Source organism: Canis lupus, chromosome 3 (genome assembly GCF_003254725.2).
Source record: "Canis lupus dingo isolate Sandy chromosome 3, ASM325472v2, whole genome shotgun sequence".
Taxonomy (NCBI): domain Eukaryota; kingdom Metazoa; phylum Chordata; class Mammalia; order Carnivora; family Canidae; genus Canis; species Canis lupus.
In genome coordinates, this window is record NC_064245.1 from 14,015,105 (window position 1) to 14,036,849 (window position 21,745).

General features: G+C 37.6%; 1 protein-coding gene across 1 annotated transcript in view; it reads right to left on the minus strand.

The window, feature by feature from the left end:
• The window catches only part of FAM81B (family with sequence similarity 81 member B), a 55,001-nt gene that overhangs the window by 14,498 nt on the left and 18,758 nt on the right, over nucleotides 1-21,745 (minus strand). The window contains 2 exon segments of the mRNA XM_025437948.3: nucleotides 9,291-9,420; nucleotides 17,349-17,467. Of these exon segments, the coding sequence (XP_025293733.3) occupies nucleotides 9,291-9,420; nucleotides 17,349-17,467 (249 nt within the window).

A 21,745-nucleotide genomic window follows, 5' to 3' on the forward strand; every position in this document is an offset into this window, starting at 1 on the left:
GATATGTAAAGCTAATAGGCCTATTTTATAATCCGATGGCTTTCTCCATCTCCTCCAAGAACCTCCCCATTTTCCTTCACATTTTTTTCCCTCAATTAATTTCTTCTTTAAAAAAATTAATTTACTTTAGAGAAAGAGAGAAAGAGTGGGAGGAGGGGCAGAGAGAGAAAGAATCTTCAAGCAGACTCCCCACTGAGTACAGAGACCTCTGTGGTGCTTGATCCCATGACCCATGAAATCATGACCTGAGCCAAAATCCAGAGTTGGACGCCTAACCGACTGAGCCATCCAGGCAGCCCTCCCGCATCCCCCCGCTCCCGCCCACACATACCCAGTTAATCTCCTGTACATCAATTCCTTTATGGAATTTGCTTCTCAAAGGATTAATACAAGTGTCAAAGAATAACTCAACTCTGCAATTACAATTTACTTAGGAAAGGATAGTAAGAACATTGTATATTAATAGGACACAGCCATATCCATAATCAGAGGTAAATTTGTGGTATTAAATGTTTCTATAATTATATAAGACAGAATAAAGCTATGTAAACCATTCATTTCACAAGGTTAAAAAAGAATAACCAGGGGAAAGCAGAATGAAGAAATTGACAAATTGTGATAAATGGAATTGCTCCTTTAAGATAGAAGTGGATTGCTCTAATCCCTGGGACCTGTGGATATGATATGTTAGAGGGCCAAAGGGATTTGCAGCTCTAATTAAGGTTACAGACCTTGAAACAGGGAGATAAATCCTGTTTTTGCAATTGGGCCCAATTCAATCACATGAGCCTCTAAAAGCCAAGCACTCTCTCCCACCTAGAGTCAGAGAGATTTGAAGCATAATATGGACTTAGCCTGTTCCTGGAGAGAGGCCACATGGAAAACATGAGAAAAAAAACTGGCAGCTGGGGGACCATCAGTCTCAAACTGACAGCCAGCAAGAACCACAGTGACACAACTGCAAGAAACTGAATTTGACCAAAAACTTGGATGTGTCTGGTGGAGGACTAATTCCCAGAGCTGCCTCAAAGGAACACAGCCCTACTGATACCTTGATTTCTGTCTTGTGAGACTTTAAGTAGGTGATCTGCTCTAGCTTTGACCTGTGGAAACTATTAGATGATATACTTATGTTGCTATAAACCACTAAGTGGTTATGGCAGCAGTAGGAAACTAATACATAAATATTAAAAATTAATAAGCAAGAAAAAAACAAGAAAAAATTATAGGATTGATATGTAAAGCTAAGAGGTAATTTCTTTGAGAAGGTAATAAAGTTTTTCTCAGTCTAAACATAAAATGTATAGATATTAAAATTAGGAATAAAAAAGATAGAGTAGTCATAAGTATGAGCCAAGTAACAGTGAAAACATTCACAAATCTGAAAGCAGAAGCCAAATAATTATTGATCTTAATTCACCTCTCTCAATCCAAGACAAAATAGACCAAATAATAAATAAGGATACAAAAGACCCAATCAATAAGCAATTTTTTAGGTATTGACTAAACGTTGTGCCCCCAAAATACAGAATATATTCTTTTAGAACATGTGTAAAAATTTACCATCCATCCACCAAATAAACCCCTTAAAATATTCCAAAAACTGGTATATGTAACAAAAATTTCAATTATGATGAGATAAAACTAAAAATGAACACCAGGACAACAAAAAGTCCTTAACTCAGAAAAAACAACAATCCCTCTTAAGATGTTCAGTCAAAGAAAAATACAATATACAATTGGAGAATTTCTAGGAAATAATAATGAGAACATTATATCAACCCTAGGAGATAAGGGAAAGTAAATGAATGCTCAGGGAAAATTCATAGTAAAAATGCTTATACCAGGTAAAACAAAGGAAGATTACAAATATGGAGTTCAAAAAGTAAGAAAGTGAAGCAAAACAAACCACAGGAAAAGAAAAAAATATATACAAAGCTTAAATTGCTAAGAACATATGGAAAGAACAAAATAGAAACAGAACTTATAAATACGTAAAAAGACTGGCTCATTGGAGAGCAACCAATATTGTTAAGGAAAAACTTACCCATGTAATCAAAGGGGGAAAAAAACAAATAAAATGGTGAGGGGGGAAAACTATACAAAGCGGAAGGAATAAAAACAAAACCAGAGGTATTTTGCACAATTTTATGAAATTTAATTTCAGAATATGGATGAAAAAGGTACTTTTTTCCAAGGAAAAATGAGTTACTAAAGCTGACCCTTGAAGAGATGGAACCTTTAAGTAGAACAATTTCCCAGAAAAAGCTGAGCAGAGATATCAAAGGTCTCTCCTTCCCATAAATCAATAGGCTCAGATGGCTTTGGAGGCAAAACTACCAAATCTTTAAAGTATAAATAATTGCAATGCTCTTTAAACTGTTTCAGAGCATAGAAAAAGAAAGGAAGCTTCAACTTATTTGTATGAAGTAAGCAAAACGTTGATTCTAAAATTTGAAAACATTTGCACAGAGACTAATCTTGTTTATAAACATGGATGCAAACTTCTTAAAATAGCAAACCGTATCCAGCAGTACAACTTAAAAATATCATAATCAAGTGCAATTTATTTTTTTAAACAAGAATTAATAAGAAATATACAAATAATTATGCTGGTATATTTAAGAGAAAACTCCCCTGATTATCTCAACAAATGCTGAAAAGGCATTTGACAAAATTCATAATTACTCTTGATTAAAAACAAAAACTTGATGACCACAGCTTTGTAGTACAACCTGAAATCTGGCATTGTGATGCCCCCAGCTTTGGTTTTCTTTTGTAATATTCCCCTGGCTATTCAGGGTCTTTTCTGATTCCACACAAATCTTAAGATGATTTGTTCCAACTCTCTGAAGAAAGTCCATGGTATTTTGATAGGGATTGCATTAAATAGGTAAATTGCCCTGGGTAACATTGACATTTTCCCAGTATTAATTCTTCCAATCCATGAGCATGGAATGTTTTTCCATCTCTTTGTGTCTTCCTCAATTTCTTTCAGAAGTGTTCTGTAGTTTTTAGGGTATAGATCCTTTACCTCTTTGGTTAGGTTTATTCCTAGGTATCTTATGCTTTTTGGGTGCAATTGTTAATGGGATTGACTCCTTAATTTCTCTTTCTTCAGTCTCATTGTTAGCACTGGGCATTTCTGTTAATGCCAGGAACAAGATCAGAATGACCACCATCCTTATGCTACTATTTATTTAATTTCATACTGGAGTTATTAAAGCAATTAGAACAGGGAGAGAAATTAAGGATGTGGAAATGGGAAAAGAGTAAAATTATTATTTAAAAATCATGTGATTATATGCTTGGAAAACAACAACAAAGACAAGCTGAAAAATGTCTATAATCAAGAGGAGAATTTGCTAAATTAGTAGACCATAAAACTGATATGGCGTTCATTATATGCAACTAACAATTCGTGAGAAGACATAATGAAACTCCATTATGATAAACTAAAAAGAAAAAAAGATAACAAAATCCCAAAATACACTGAAGATGCATACATGAGGAAAATTTGAAACTACTCCTAATTGAAATAAGAGCAAACCTGCACAAATAGGAAGCATGCTATGTTCTTGGACTCAGCATTATGACTCTGTCAATTCTAAATTTATAAACTTAAGATGATTTCAATACAAATTAAAATTGAGTTTGTTGATTGCTGGGACTAGACAGACTGATTTTAAAATCAAATGCAAAAACTAACAATTATCACCAAGAACAGGGAGAAAAGAAAGCAACAAAAGGGACTCACTGTACCAGGTATTAAAAATACTGGGGTGCCTGAGTTGCTCATTCAGTTAAGAATCCATCTCTTGGTTTCTGCTCAGGTCATGATCTCATGGGTGGTGAGATGTAGTTCTGCTTTTGGACTGCATGCTCAGCAGGGCATCTGCTCCAGATTCTCTCCTCTGCCCTTCCCCCCACTCATGCATGCTCTCTCTCTCTCTCACTCTTTCTCTCTCACTCTAAAATATTTTTTTTTAAATTAAAATACTGTAAGGCCTCAGTGATTAAAATAACAAGGCATAATATTAGGAAAAACTCCAAATGGGTCAAGAATTTAAATATAAATGGTAAAGCTATGAAAGTGCCAGAAGAAAATAGGAACAATTCTTTTAGGCCTCTGTATGGGGAATTTCTTTCTAAGTGTGACTTAAAAGAAGCCACAAAAGAAAAAACTGATAAAGTTAGCTACAAAGAGAGAATATAAGCATGCCAAAAGTCAAAAGATAGATGACAAACTGGGAATATGTATTTGCAGCTCTATCATAGTGAAAGGCTCATCTCCATAACATATAAAGAGCTCCTAGAAATTGAGACAAAAAAGAAAAATAGAAAAACAATATGGAAATGGATAAAAAAGATGAACAGATAGCTTGTTAAAAAGAAATATAAATAGCTCTTGAAGGTATGAACCTCACTCACATTAAGAAAGACTAAGTGAAACCTAGAGATTATAGTTTTTTCCTATAAGAATGACAAAATTCAAAGTCAACACTGTTGGTGAGGCAATGGGGATACATAGGACATTTTTCGTATTGCCAGGAGCTGTGCAATATGGTCAAAGCCCCACAGAGTGCAAATCATTCAAAATAATAAACATGTACTTTGACCCAGCAATCACACATCTGGGTGTTGATCCTACAAACACACCTATATACACATACACACACACAAACATAAGTGCAAGGTTACACATTGCAGCATTGATTTGAAAGAGAAAAATATTGAAAATAGCTCAAATATCCATCTGTGAGAGATTGGTAAAATGAGCTATTATATAGACAGGAAGAGTATGCAGTTGTAAAAAAAAAAAAAAATGAGAAAGCTTTCCATGTACTAATATGGGTGATCTCCGGGATATATTTGTTTAGTTAAGAAAAAGTAAGATAAAGACCTAAATGTACCCAGCAATTGCACTGTTGGGGATTTACCCCAAAGATACAGATGCAGTGAAAGACTGAGACACCTGCACCCCAATGTTTATAGCAGCAGTGTCCACAATAACTATACCGTGGAAGGAGCCTCAGTGTCCATTGACAGATGAATGAATAAAGAAGATGTGGCCTATAGAAACAATGGAATATTACTCAGCCATTAGAAAGGATGAATACCTACCATTTGCTTCGATGTGGATGGAACTGGAGGGTATTATGCTGAGTGAAGTAAGTCAATTGGAGACGGACGAACATTATATGGTCTCATTCATTTGGGGAATATAAAAAAATAGTGAAAAGGAATAAAGGGGAAAGGAGAGAAAATGAGTGGGAAATATCAGTGAGGGAGACAGAACATGAGAAACGAACTCTGGGAAACGAACAAGGGGTCATGGAAAGGGAGGTGGGCGGGGGGACGGGGTGACTGGGTGACGGGCACTGAGGGGGGCACTTGACAGGATGAGCGCTGGGTGTTATACTCTATGTTGGTAAATTGAACTCCAATAAAAAATATACAAAAAAATAAGTAAAGTGAAAGGATGAAAAAAGATATTACCTATATTACCTCCAAATAGGAGTGGAAAAAAAAAAAAACCTAAATGTGAGACAGGAATCCATCAAAATTCCATTCGAGAATACAGGCTGCAACCTCTTTGACCTCAGCTGTAGCAAATTCTTACTAGACACGTTACCAGAAGTAAGGGGAACAAAGGCAAAAATAAAGTACTGAGACTTCATTAAGATAAAAAGCTTCTGCACATTGAAGAAAATAATCAACAAATCTCCAAGGCAGCATATGGAATGGGAGAAGATATTTGTAAATGACATATCAGGTAAAGTGTTAGTATCCAAAAATATATAAAGAACTTATCGAACTCAATACTCAAAAACAAAATAATCCAGCTAAGAAATGGGCAGAAGACATGAATAGACATTTTTCCAAAGAAAACATCAGAAGAATAACAGACACGTGAGAAGATGCTCAACATTGCTCATGAGGGACTATAACTCAAAACCACAATGAGATACCACCTCACATCTGTCACAGTGGCTAACATTAGCAACACAGGAAACAAAAGGTGTTGGCAAGGATGCAGAGAAAGGGGAACCTTCTTGCACTGTTTGTGGGAATGCAAATTGGAACCCCACTGGAAAACAGAATGGAAGTTCCTCAGAAAGTTAAAAATAGAACTATCCTATGACCCAGCAATTGCACTATTAGCCATTTACCCAAAGGAAACAAAATACAGATTTGAAGGAGTACATGCACCCTGTTTACAGCAGCATTATCAACAATAGCCAAACTACGGAGAGAGCCCAAATGTCCATTGACTGATGAATGAATAAAGATGTGTGTGTGTACACGCACATATATATATACACACACATATATGTATATAACTTACCCATCAAAAAAAAGAATGAAATCTTGCCATTTGCAACAACATGGATGGAGCTAGAGTGTGTTATGCTAAGTGAAATAAGTTAGAGAAAGACAAATATATGGTTTAGCTCATATGTGTAATTTAAGAAAGAAAAAAGATGGATGTATGGGAAGGGCAGAAGAGGGAGGGAGAGAGGGCAATAAACCATAAGAGACTCTTAGGGAACAATTTGAGGGTTGATGGAGGGAGGTGGTGGGGGGATAGGATAGATGAGTGAAGGGTATTAAGCACTGGGTGTTGTATGTAAGTGATGAATCACTGAATTCTACTCCAGAAACTAATATTGTACTGCATGTTAACTGAGTAAAATTGATATTAAAAAAATAAAATAGGTGCAGTATAGTAGTATATAAAATACTCTCTCTTTCATAAAAAGGAGGAAATAAGATTATAGTTGCATTTGCTTGTATCTGCATAAGGGCATACTGAAAGAATCTTGAACAGAATAATAAAAATGGTTTTCATGAGGGAAACAAAGAATGTGATAATTGGTGACAGAGGTAGCCATGAAAATTCTCAGTGTACATTTTCTTTCTTTTAAAAGATGTATTTATTTGAGAGACAGTCATGGCACAGTGGGGGAGGGGGGAGGAAGAAGGAGTGGGAGAGAATCTCAAGCAGATTCCCTGTTGACTATGGAGCCCAACTTGGGGCTCAGTATCATGACCTTGAGATCATGACTCAAACCAAAATCAAGAGTTGGACACTTAACCAACTGAGCCACTCTGGCAACCCAAATTTTCTTAGATAGTTTTGGTTTGTGAACCATACATATCATATTATTACCTTAAAAAAAACCCCAAAACTAAGGAGAACTATAGTCAATGTCACTTTTGAACTTAGCTGCAAAGTCAAATGCTTAATGATTACCCAGTGACTGTATGGCAGAAAATGCATGAATGTTTCGGTATTGGGAAATGTATTGGCCTAGGACATTAGAAATCCAAAGAGGTAAACAAGTGAATAAATAAAAACCCAAACCAAAAAACAACTAATATGATGATTTAGGCATTTGTTGATGTCTACAAGGCAATTTATAAAGTTAAATATTCAGTCCTAACAAAAACTAAATACTAATAAAAACTAATGGAAGTAAGTAGAAATTGATACTTCCTTAGCATGGTTAAATATCAAGCCAGTGGCCAACAGCAAACAACAAAGATGTCCCCAGCACAGTCAGAAACTGGAGAAGGCGCCCTCTATGACCTTTTCATAGTCCAACACATTATGACCATTTATGACCAACACACTTTATTTAACAGTGATCTGGAAGTTCTGGTCATGACCTTATGAAAAAAGTACTGAGGTTTTCAATCAGAAAACTGCAGATAAAGTGGTTATGATTTGTTGTTGATATGAATGAATATTTTTTAAAAGATTTATTTGAGAGAGAGGGAGAGAGTACAAGCAGGGGGAGTGGCAGGCAGAGGGAGAGGGAGAAGCAGACTCCCCACTGAGCAGGGAGCCCGACGAGGGGCTCAATCCCCCTGGGATCATGACCTGAGCCAAAGGCAGATGCTCAACCATCTGAGCCACCCAGGTGCCCCATGACTAAATATATTGAAAAACAAAGAGAATCTACCAAAAAACTATTAGGACTTAGATGTGTGTAGGTGTGGGCAAGGTGAGTCCATAGGTGCTACAATAAACTATGTGAAGCTTCTGCTTTTGATAAACTGGCTCCTATGAACAAATAATCAAACACTGAACTTTCATCTCCCCCAATTCCCAAAGGATTTCTTTCCACTTTGTTCTGCCCAAATGACTTCAGAGGAGATGTGCTTGTCATTACGTAAGATATGCAAGAAAGTGGGGCACCTGGGTGACTCAGTCAGTTAAGTGTCTGACTCTTGATCTTGGCTCAGGTCATGATCTCAGGCTCTTGAGATTGAACCCCACACTCGACTCTGAACTGAGTGTGAAGCCTGCTTAAGATTCTCTCTCTCTCTCTGTCTCTCCCAACCCCCACCTCCTGCTCATGCTCTCTCTCTAAAATAAGTAAAGAAATAAATGAATAAAATTATGTGACAAGGAAGGACACAGAAGAATTCTCACTAGCTCCTTTAATTAAGCCATTGACTGGAAGATGAAAAAGGAGAGGGATTTCAGGCAGAAAAGAGCACAAATATTATGGAGGCCACACAACATCTTAGAGTTAGTAGGGACCTACCTGCAGGTTGTTGAGTATGACTGGGTGTGCAGGGTGAGCCAGGAAAACATGGGGTGAACTGAAGAGACAAGCAGGGGTCCGTGTAGAGATGGCCTTTTAAACCAGGCCAATGGATTTGTACGTTATTTTGTGAGAGACATAACCTATTGTAGGGCTTTAACAGACTCAATTCGCATTTAGCTCACATCTTTAATAATCATAGCTTCCGTGACATATTGCTTTGCTTATAATCCTTGGTTCTACGATCTGAGGAAAACCCAGAGAGGAAGGGAATAACAGCAACAGTGGAATCAAGTAGCACAGGCTTACAGTGGGTAGCTGTGTTAGAACATGGCGGGGGGGGGGGGCGCTCATTAAATATTTATTAATTCAACTGACAGTGCCATATTTAATGGCACATTTTAATATGACAGTGTCATATTTAAACTCTTTTGAAGAAAAGAGCTCTTTTGAAAGATTACCATGTGACTAGGCATTTTGATAAGCTATAATGATCTTCTGGCAATAACACATAAGGGAAGAGTTCCAATATTGGGACACCTGGGTGGCTCAGTGGTTGAGCGTCTGCCTTTGGCTCAGGGCGTGGTCCTGGGGTCCTGGGATCGAGGTCCGCATTTGGCTCCCTGTGGGGAGCCTGCTTCTCCCTCTGCCTGTGTCTCTCTGTCTCTCATGAATAAATAAAATCTTAAAAAAACAAAAAACAAGCAAAAAGTTCCAAATAATTTCAGTTACCTTCATATCCAAGTTCTTAGAAACAGTTTCTAGGGCAGACATGAAATCTTGAATTGTTTTTTCAATTTTCCGGTGTTCGTGCCTGATGAAGTGAATGTCTCCAGAAAGTTTCACAATGCTGGAGTCACATCTAGCAGCAAGATGAAAATCGGTTGTGAGATCAATAGGGTCAAACACTTCTAATACTACAGTAGGATGTGTGCATTCACCTGATGATAAAAGTTCTAAAGTTCTTTGAATAATGAGTTAGTAGATGTAGAATAACTGCAGAAATCTTCATTTTTCTCTTCTTTTCCTGATGGGAGAGAAACCAGGTTGGAAAATGATACATTGACATCAAAGAACTGGGTTGGAGTAGATGAAGGCATGGGGAGAAAATGGGAGGGATTTTAGATTTTCAGTCTGATATATTTATTCAATCACAGGAGTTCCAGTAGATTTTATTATTTTTTATTTTTTTTTTCCAGTAGATTTTAATGTTGGGAATACTCCCTGCTGCCTGTGGTGTAGACAAAATTGAAACTTTTGCCTGTTCTGAAATCACTTTCCCCCATTTAGTCTCTTTCATCGATCTCAAGATTGTCATTTCTCCTCTGACTACAAAGAGTCCCAGGTCACCATCATCTTCCAACCCATCTTCAAAAAAACAATTCCCCTCCTCTTAGCCCCAATAAAAAATCCAGCTCTTTGAGCGGTCTCAGTCAAGAATTGTCTTATAATAGGATGAAAGCAATTCACACTAGCATGTGAATGAAGTTTTGGCCCATAAAGTTGCATTTGTTTTCTTAAGGAAGGAATTCTAGTGAAATGGGGCTGGAGTTGAAGATTAAGCATCTTCCCAGCCTGTCAGGGAACCCCACCCCACTATCACCACTCAAGGCTTCTCCTGGGAGACAACAGGTTACATATTGTATTATACTTTCAATATAGTCCTATATGCACGAAAGATAGGATGTAGGATGCTGTTCTTTATACAAAGTTATCAGAGATCACTCTGTGGTTTGTAATTTTATAAAATAACTCTTTTGACTGTCCTAAAATGATATTTATTAGGAAGCTTATTGTCATGTTGTCATGCTAAGTGCTATAAATATTGTTTTGTAGCTGTCAATATTTTTTAGGATCTGGAAATGAATTTGTTTTTTCAGATTTTTGGTGCCAAAGCTGAGCCAAAAGTGAGTAAGATGGTAATTTTGCCTGAGAAATCCCTTCAAGAGATACCAGGGGACAGTCGTGGGAGTGGAGAGACTGCTGGGAGGAAAAATTTGGAATTAAGCTGATCAAAATGGGAGCTGGCTTGAATGCACCAAAGTCATGGGCAAAAGCCATTAGCACTTTGGTGCGTATAAACTGTTGCTGTCAAAACAAGCTCTGTTGTCCATTAGTTAGGATATTGTTTCGTGGATCTGCATGAAGATCCCTAAAGATTACATTGAAACAGTTGCTGCTGTCACCGCTCCCTGTCACTTCTCACCTTGTTCGACCTTCAGAGACAGCTGCTCTGCACCTTGTAGACCGAATGGTTAAGAACTGGTCTGTGGTGTCACATGGAACCTGGCGTTGAATCTGCCACTTTTGAGCTTTGCAAGCTGGGAAAACCTTCTTTTCTTTCTTTCTTTCTTTCTTTCTTTCTTTCTTTCTTTCTTTCTTTCTTTCTTTCTTTCTTTCTTTCTTTCTTTCTTTCTTCTTTCTTTCTTTTTTTTAAAGATTTTACTTATTTATTCATGAGAGACACAGAGAGAGAGGCAGAGACACAAGCAAAGGGAGAAGCAGGCTCCTCCCAGGGAGCCCAATGCAGGACTCGATCCCAGGACCCTGGGATCATGACCTGAGCCAAAGGCAGCCGCTCAACCACTGAGCCACCCAGGCGTCCCTGGGACAAGTTTCTTAAGGTCTATGAGTTTCAGTTTTCCTTAACTGAGAAAAGTAAGGACAGACCAAGGTCACTGTTTGTCACTGCAGTTTGTCTACCATACAAGCCCAGGGTCGCCAGACACATGGACACAAGAGACATAAATAGTGTCTCCAGGGTTGCTTCTCAACCTTTAAAAGCATGAATGGCTATCCTGAAAAATGTCGCTGAGTGGAGTTATTTAAGGATGAATGGAGGTCATGACTAGACAGGGTGTAGCCAGTCCCCACGCAAGACCCCACCACCGGCCTAAGGCCGCAGGCTGACTTGTCTCGTCTACCTGGCTGCCTAGTAATTATTTCTGATGATCCTTCGACCAGGATCTCTTGATTCCATTGTTCTCATCGCAATGTTTCTGGGTTCACAGTCTCATTTATGGATTCAAATCTCTGTTTCAAGAAAGTTTTCTTCTCTTATACCCATGCATAATTTTTCCCTGAAGAATCCATTCTCTTTCCTCCTGAGGGAGTCCTATAGGGTCTAAGTTGAATGAGTTTTACTTGTCTGTTGTAGGTATCATTTTTTTACGACCATTTTTATATCGAAAATTTTTTCTCTTCATTTTGTATGGTTTGCTCATGTTTGCTTTTTTTTTTTTTTAAAGAAATTATTATTTTTAGTTGTATTTTTTCCATTTGGAGGGCTTCCAAAGCATATTTAATCTCTGTAATATTTCGGGTCCCCCCCCCCCACCTTATTCCTGAGCAACTCCAGTTTGTCTATCTTGTTTTTTTAGGTGATAATCTCTTTTGGGGGAACCCTTTTTTAAAAAATAATTTTTATTTTATAAAACTAAAACATGCCTATAGTTTAGAAGTCAATACAAACTAAAAAAAGGCTAATAACAAACTGAAGATGGCTCCTTGCTCTGTCTCTCCGTGCTCTTCTCAGGCCTCCCTGCAGACAAGTGCCCATCTTCACCCCCAGTTTCAGAGGTTTCTGGTGCAGCCAACTCCTATGCCTTTTGAGAATTCTGTGGAGAATGTGTAAAACCAGATCATTCCCTGCTTATCCCACAGGTTTAAAATTGGTTTTATGAGGCCTGCTAAGTCCGTTTCCACACATATTGTCTATTTTCTAGGTTCCAAGATTTCTACGCTCATAGCTTCTGTCTTTGTGGATATATTTTCAAGAGAAAGATTTTTTTTTTTTTTTTTGCTAGATTTAGTGGGATTTTAGAAAAGAGCAAAACCACAAAACCACATGTGACTGTTCACTCAGCAATCTTCTTTTAGCTCTTCCTTTTGTTCTTCTTTGAAACCAGGAGAAATTTTGGTGTGTTTTTTGGGGCAATTCCTCTCATTGAGGTGTGTTCATTGGCCTTTTGTTTTTCTGTCTCTGTCAGTCTCTTGGTGGTGGTGGTGGTGGTGATTTTTGTGCATAACCTAGATTCTTCCTATCACTCTTACATCTCTGAATGATGGTGAAATGGGGGGGTCCATTTCCCCATTTTTCTCTTCAAAAACTAGATTGCTGTATTTCACAGCCAATCATTGAGTTCTACCGTCTCTGTTGTGACACTCTAGGCCTCCTCCACCTCCTCTGCCTATAGCACCACCCCATTTCTCTCAGGTGTCAGTTTGCAAGCACCAGGGCCTGGATGATCAATAACATGATTGGATCCTCAGCTACACTCCCCAACTGCTCTGTGTTACTGACCTGAACCTCTAAAGGGACATTCTTATCTCTCCCATGACCCACATGAGCTCTGAGGTAATATTGCTCCATACAAATTATTTGGCCTATGCCTTTTAGGATTATTACTCTTGATTTGGAGCAAATCATTATGTTTAAGATCTGAGGAGGACCAGACACCATAGAACTTGGGAAGTGTACTCTGTGGTTAGCAGTTGTGGCGACTTCCAAGTTCTACTAAAGATGGAGCTTTTGTTTCCCTTCTTTTATTTTTAACTGGCTTTTAAGGTGTCTCAATGAGAAGTGAAGTAAAAGTATTTTTATTCAACCATTATAATCAGAAGTTCCTACTCTTAGCTTTTCAGAAGTTGACAATATCTATGGTATCTTTATTGTTTCTCCAAAGGATATGGCCTCTGCTTTTAATCACATATCAACACAATTCATTATTTTTTCATAAGCAAATTCTCCTTTGGGTCCCAAATAGACAAATGTGGCTAGAAGTTTGGCCTCCTTTGGCTGCTGCTGCAGACTGTGAATCATAGCCATCCCTGTGGGTATTCTTTACATTTGCTTTTCCTTATTTGCACTTCCTTATTTCCTTATTCTTTACGTTTGCTTTTCCTTATTTGCACTTGAGACTATGATCTACTGAATAGAAAAGAGGGTATCAAAGCAGGCCAGACAACTTTGAGAACCTCATGTCATTGGAAACACTTGCTTTTAAACTGCCAATGTTTTGGAGTAAGAAATAAAGTACAAAATTCAAAGCACATTGTCATTATTAGATATTGTGTTTGATTTATGCAGCTGTAAAATGTTTGTTAGGAATTATGTTGAAATAATCAGCTTAATCTCAGTTATGCTAAGATACTAATTGGAATGAAGGTCAATATATATGGAAAGACAGTAATTAATTCAGTCTCAGCTTGTTCATTAGTCACTTATGTGACAAAAATATACGAAACAGGAGAGGAAGTGAATTTAAGTCTTATGGCTTTTAGCCAGATTCTGTCTCAAATTAACAAATAGATTTAAGAAATTTTCATAAAACAGAGACATTCCAAGGAAAAAAATATCCTTGTCTGAAAATCACTATGTAGGATTCAAGGGGAAGGTAATTAAACAACTGAAGAATAAAATGGAGGAATAGAAGGCTCTTGGTTTCTCCTCCCCCTGTGAATGCACCAAATAAATAGCTATACACTGATCAGTTTCCTCTGAGAAAATTCCAGAAACTAATTTAAAGACTCCTACATAACAGGCAAGTAAGAAAATACCCAAATTGAAGTGAATAGGAAAAGCTGACACATTTATGCTGTAAACCTTCTTGGCACAGTGCCTTCCTTACAATTGGGAGGGAACCCTGAAATCCCAGCTTCTCCCTGAGGAGTGAAGGGTTTGGACCACACATCTAGCACCCCGACTTTTACAGCTGCCACTGGAAAGACTGGCTTCCAAATCACCCAGCTCTGAGAGCTGATGGGCTCATTTGCAAGTCCTTTGGGACCAAAAAAAAAAAAATGGACAAAGGTTCTGAATAGACATTTATCCAAAGATGACATACAAATGACCAGCAAGTATGTGAAGAGGTCCCCAACATCACTGATCATCAGCAGACTATAAATCAAAACCACAAGGAGATACCATCTTACACCTGTTAGGATGGCTATTATCAAAGTAATAAAAAGATAACAAATGGTGACTAGTATGTGGAGAAAAGGAAATCCTTGTATAGTGTTGGTAAGAATATAGATCGGTAGAGCCATTATAGAAAACAGGATGAAGGTTCTTCAGAAAACTGAAAATAAAACTCTGACATCATCCATCAACCCCTCTTCTGGATCTATATCCAAAGGAAATGAAGTCAGTACTTGGAAGAAATATCTGCACTCCCACGCTCATTGCAGCAATATTCACAATAGCCAAAATATGTCTGTTGACAGATGAATGGATAAAGAAATTGTGAAATACCCACACAAGCACACACGCATTTTAATAATTATTTAGACTCAAAAAAGGGGATATTGGGGGATCCCTGGGTGGCGCAGTGGTTTGGCGCCTGCCTTTGGCCCAGGGTGCGATCCTGGAGACCCGGGATCGAATCCCACGTCGGGCTCCCGGTGCATGGAGCCTGCTTCTCCCTCTGCCTGTGTCTCTGCCTCTCTCTCTCTCTCTGTGACTATCATAAATAAAAAAAAAAAAAAAAGGGGGGGGGGATATTGCCATTCGCGAATACGTGAATGAAGCCGGAGGACATTATGCTAAGTTAATTAAGGTAGGTGCAGAAAGAAAAAAACCACAGGATCTTATATAGAATCTGAAAAAGTCAAATACATAAAAGCACAGAGTAGAATGGTGGTTATCCAGTGTGAGGAGGTGGAGGAAATGTGGAAACGTCGGTTGACGAGTACAAAGTTATAGTTAGGTAGGAAAAATATACCTAGAGATGACTATAGTTAATAATATTGTGTTGAAGAATGGAAATATGCTAAGAATGTAGATTTTAAATGCTCTTATCACACACACAAGATAGTAACTATGTGAGAAGAAGATATATTAATTAGCTTGACTATAGTAACCATTTTAGTATGCACATGTATCTATTAAGTCATCATGTATAGACTTCAAATATAATTTTTGTTTTTAAGAAAGACAAAAAAAAATAAACTGAAGCAGAGCAAAAAGAATTGCACATCTTGTTCTTGATAGTATTCCACTCATGTCTTGGTTTCATTTAAATCTTATATGTAAGGCAAGATTGACAAAAATAGTATAGTAGGTTTGTAAGCAGTTCGCAGAAAAAAATAGTTGGGGCGTCATCAACATACCACCAAATGAAACCAAATTCCAAGTTTTATGCAAAACAAAAGTTTGGCATTTATCTTTGCGAAATCATGGCACATCTAAGTATGATTGTGGGTTTGCTAGTGTTTGTTTTATTATCTTGCTTCATGACTTATCCAGATATTATAAAATGTCCTTTATGTGTATCAAACACTATATAATGAAATGTAGAATTTTGTATATTTTGATGTATAAACATATATTTATAAATAATATAATCGCATACCTGTGTGTATACACATAGGTACTATTCCTATAGATTGTTTTCCTAATGTCTGTTACCTGCTCTGGCCTTTCATGGCTAGTGCTTTAGTTGAAGCCTTTCACATTTGTCACTTTGATTGCTGCAGTAGCCTTCCTTTCATTTTCACCTTCCTTTCCACACCCCAGCAATTCAGCTACTAGAGAGTGTTGCTAAATATGTCACCCCCTTACTTAAAATATTCCCATGGTTATTTATAATGTTCTACTTAAAGTTCAAACTTCTTACTGTGGCCCACAAGACTCCTCAGCCTCTAACCTAGACCATTTGTGAGGTTCATCTCCCACCTCTTCCTAAATGCAAACCCCAAAATACCAAAACTAAAACACCCTTCTCACGAGTAGCCCCTTGAACATGCCACAGTAATTCATCCCTCATGTATTTTGCACATATTATTCCTCCTAAATGAAGTGCATTTTCCATCTTTCCTTGTCCAGCTAACTAGCTATGGATCCTTCAAAACTCATCTCAACTGTTACCTCCTCCAGGAAGACTTCCCTATGCCTCAATCTGATTTGGGTGTTCCCATGGCACCACAGGCTCTCATTGTAGTGTTCATCTAATTTCTTATATTTGGAGTTTTTTTTTCCCAGGTAAACATAAACCTGGGGTTTTGGCAAATTGGAAGGGAACCATGTATTGAATCTCTGAACGCTAGCACACTGTCTGGGCATACGGTTATATGGCATACAGCATGTAGCTTAACACATTTTTTTGTTGTAGACTGTCTAAAAGAAGTTTATCACCTAATTCTTATGTGGTCACTAACATTTCAGAGCAGATTAACAAGGTATTCCAGGAGAGAAGAATGAGGTGCTGGTGGAAGACGTAGAGTTGCAAAGGTGTCTAAGTCAGTGATTCACAAGTGATCTTTGATAGGCCTACTAGAATGGTCCTGCCATTGTCTTGTCAACACCCACAGATTTTTGCTAACCCACATAGCATTAATTCTTTTGATTTGGAAATATCATATGAAAGATGTTACTCAAAATTTTATCCATTTTAAAGTAAGTCTCTTTTGTTAGACTTTTATATGTCAATCTTATATATTTTAAATGTTTTAATTGTTAGAATTTGACACATTTGGGGATTTTGTTTGTGGCTGTGAGGCCATGTCTTTGTATAGATGTTGGCATTTGGACACTCGAGGGCTTTATAGACAAGATGATTCTTGTCACTTTCAGATGGAACCAAACTGGACGTTGTATATAAGGGGTCTTTTATAAGACCCCTTGAGTCTCACAGGTGGAATAAGGCTTTCAAATTTTATCCTATACTTTCTCAACTACCACCTGATAGTTTAGCCTAATGTAAAAACAATATCTACTTTTCTAGTGTATGGAACTTGTTCGGGAATAAGAATTCAGTGGGCAAGAACTGACTGTTAGATGCTTCTTCTCACCTGGCTACTCTTCCTCGAAGATCTCCAACTCCTTGAAGGTGTTTGGTGTTTAGCTCCTGTACTGCAAAATTAGTTCCTGTGGCCGCCTGGTCTCGAGCTCTTATTTGGTCTTCCAAAATCTGTAATTTTGAGTATAAATTCCCATTAATTTCCCATCACACATGATAAGAAAATATGGTTTAAAGCAGAGGTTGCAAAATCGAATGATTTTCCTGATTAGGCTGATAATATAAATGAGTGAGAGAGTCTTATGTCAGATAAGGCGGTGTCCCTGCCTTATCTGAGGGAGGCGGTGATGGCCTGATTCCAGCAGATGGTTGCCAGATAGGAATAATGGCTCAACAGAGTTTCAACACCAGTCCAAATATAGATTTTACGTTAAATCTTTCCAGTTTTTAAAAATATCTGTTTATTTCAGAGAGAGTGAGAGTGAGCAAGCACAAGCATGAATGAGGGGAGGCGCAGAGGGAGAGAAAAGATCCCAAGCAGACTTACCACTGAGCATGGAGCCCAATGCAGGCCTGATCCCCCAACCCCAAGACCATGACTAGAGCTGAAACCCAGTTGGAAGCTTAACTGACTGAGCCACCCAATCACCCCTAAATCTTTCAATTTTTAAGTACAGACATCTTAGTCAAAATCTTTTATAAACATGATATGGGCCAAATAAAACATACTTACTGTGCTCTTATAGCTATCGGTTTCCATTTGGCCATCACTGATACAAAAGCTTTTCACAAAAACCTATTTCAGAATTGGTGGTAGGTTTAGAAAAAGGGATCTTTCATATGGTATCAGGGAAGACCCTGATTGACTTTATAGATTGACTCAGAAGCACAGTGAATTTAATACAACTAACAAAAGCAAATGTGAATCAGACTGTTTCACTCGGAGTGAAAAAAGGCTTATTTTCTCAGTGTTTTAGAGAACACAGAGGATTTATGGCCTGAAGTGGGTTCACATTTTTCCCCTGTGTATCCTTAGTCATAGCTTCAGTAATTCTTGGTATTCTGAAATAGAGAAGCCTGTCTTATACACTACCAGGCTGGTGGTTCCAAGAATATTAGTTTAAAATTTCTCCAGACTCATAAGTAAATATTAATTTAAAAAGAAAAGAAAAACTCTGCTGGTCCATAGAAAAAAATTCTATCTTGACATTCAAACAAATTCTAATGTAAAGCGGAGATACATGACATAATTTGTATCTATTCATAAAGAAAAAGTTAAGTTCACGATTTGGGAAAACATTTTAGTTGCTATATTTGACCAAGGCCTGAACTATGTTTAAATTACGTTCATGAATTTTTTTTAAGATTTTATTTATTAATGAGAGACACGGGGGGGGGGGGGGGGCGGGCAGCAGGTTCCATGCAAGGAGCCCGATGTAGGACTCGATACTGGGACTCCAGGATCATGCCCTGAGCTGAAGGCAGATGCTCAACCACCCAGGAACCCACATTTATGAATTTTTTGAGGAAAAGAGGGATATTTGTAGCAAATGAAAGTTAGAAATTTTAAAGATCATATACAGGCTCTTTCTCATTTGTAAACTGGCAGGTTGAGACAACCCAAAGGCAAATAAAATTTTAACTGAAAACATAGAAATATTAAGAACACTAGCTAGAGTTTTGTTTTCATTTGTTTTTTGCTTGCCTGTAGGTCTCTCAGTCTGTTCAGGTTGCTCTAACAAAATACTACAGACTGGGTAGCTAATAAAGAACAGAAGTTTATTTCTCACAGTTCTGGAGGCTGAAGTCCAAGGTCAGAATGTCAGCATGGTCCTGTTCTGGGTGAGAGCCCTCGCTGGTTGCAGACTGCCTATTTCTTACTGTGTTCTCATGTGGTGGAAGGGGTTAGAGAGATCTGTGGGGTCTTTTTTAGAAGGGCCCTAGTCCTAGTCACGAGACCCCACCTCCTAATACCATCACATTGGACGTTAGATTTCAACACGTGAATCACTGGAGAGAGAGGAGAGACAGATATGTAGACCCTAGTGATAGATGTTGTTTTGCTTTGTTTTGGTAAAGACTTGTGATGAGAGGGAACTTGTCCTACTAAACACTAAAATATGAGATAAGGATAAATGAATCAATGTAGCTAAATAAATATGCATACCTAAATAGATCAATGTAATGTAGTGAAGATCTTGGTAAATCTAAGAAAGAGATACGCTATACCAGAGGCTCACAAAGCAGTGGGGGAGGAATTTCACAAATGGTGTTGGGATCTCTGGTTATTAATTCAGAATTAATTTAGATCTTTATCTCATAACACATCAATATAGATTTTAGAAAAATAGATTTAAAATATTAACTTAAACCATGGGGTTGCTGGGTGGCTCAGAAGGTTAAGTGTCTGCCTTTGGCTCAGGTCATAATCCTGGGGTCTGGGATTGAGCCCTGCATGGGGCTCCCTGCTTTGAGGGGAGCCTGCTTCTCGCTCTCCCTCTGCCATTCCCTTTGCTTATGCTCTCTGGCTTTCTCTCTCTCTCTCTCTCAAATAAATGAATGAATGAATGAATGAATGAATGAAATAACTTTTAATACATAAAAAAACTTTTCTTAAAAAAGCTAAACCATAAAAATAACATAGCAGAGGTAATTATTTTAGTTCTAAATGAAGAAATTTCACTTCTTAAAAATGAGAGAAATCACAGAGCAAAATATTGGAATGTTTAACCTTATAAACTTAAACTTAATAGATACATTGTAAGTATAACTAAGATATAAACAACAAACTGGAAAAACATAACAGACATTATTGCCCAGGATTTCAGTTCTGTGCTACAACCAACATACACTTCTTGGCGAAAGCCAATTATGCCTATCTTTTCCCATCTTTGTGTTTGGTGTTTTGGTGTTTGAAATCAATCCCAATGAGAGCATTAACACCATGGAAATAGGCAAACATTACAAATCAAGTTTTTATTCTCCAGAAGGTATTTGATTGCTGGACTGTTAAACATTTACCAGGGCACCACCAGCTATTATCCTTAATAAAACATTTCATCAAATTGATAAAAATTAAAAAGTACTAAAAGATAAAAGATTTATCTCCAAAGATAAATTGGTAAAAGACATTAATGGATGACTGACAGAGAAAATGCAAATTGTTATAGTCACTTTTAAAAAGTGAGAAAAAGAGAAAGATCTCATTTCTATCCCATCAAATTAGCAAAGTTAAAATAATAAATCACAATGCTGCCATGGGTGCAGTGAAAAAAGCATTCTCATGTAATGCTAATGGAAGTGTAAGTAAGCATAAACTTTCCGGAAACCAGCTTGGCAGCACGCATCAAGAGCTTTCAGTGTTCACACCCTGGAGTTTCACTTCTAAGAATATATACTGTGGAAATAAGCCAAATACAGACATACATTAATGCACAAAGATATTTTAATATTAAGATAATGATTTAGCAAATCATGGTATATGCACCATGCAAAGACCTTTAATGACATGTTAGAGTTTATGATATAATTTTATATTAAAGATTGGGCTTACAAATGTAGTCTCAGCTTTCTAAATGGAAGGATTTGAGGGAAATGACTCTGGGTGTTTGTAGAAATGGTCATTTGCTGGTGGAATGATGAGAATCCCTGCCCACCACCTCCCCCGCCCCAGTTTTAAAATTTTTTTCTAAGCTTTCAAAATGATTCTAATGAAAAAGAATTGCTTTTATAAGTTGAAGGGGGAAAAAAAAATCCAAGAAAGCAATGCTATACATAACATTCCCTTTTCTTGAGTTTAAATTACTTTTAAAGTTTGTAATTAGTTACCAGCTTGCAAGCCAAATAATTTGATTATAAAAAGGACCAAGCAACTTAACTGTTGCAATTATGGTTGATAAAAACAATTTTTTTTTTCATTCTTTTCAAAGGCCCAAGTCAAGTTTCAGCTCACTAGAACCTATCTTGCTGGTCAATCTGCAATGGGCTGACCTGGCTAAGGAGTTCAGGTTTTTAAAAAATACTTGAACAGCATCTATTTCTCTGTAAAGCACTTGGCATTTTATAGTCTTATTTATTGGAAGTAGCCTAATAGTTTCTTCTTTATATTTTAAATACGTTATCTTCAGATATTTCCTTTTTTATTTTTTTATTTATGATAGTCAGAGAGAGAGAGGCAGAGACACAGGCAGAGGGAGAAGCAGGCTCCATGCAGGGAGCCCAACGTGGGATTCGATCCCGGGTCTCCAGGATCGTGCCCTGGGCCAAAGGCAGGCGCCAAACCGCTGCGCCACCCAGGGATCCCCTCTTCAGATATTTCCTAATTCAGTTTTCTACACAGACCAGTTCTCCTCATTTTCGCAGTGTACACCAACCCCTTAACAGGATGGCAAATATTTTGAGATTTTAGAGTTTTTGGAAAATGTTTTGTCTTTTTTCAGAGCTTATTAT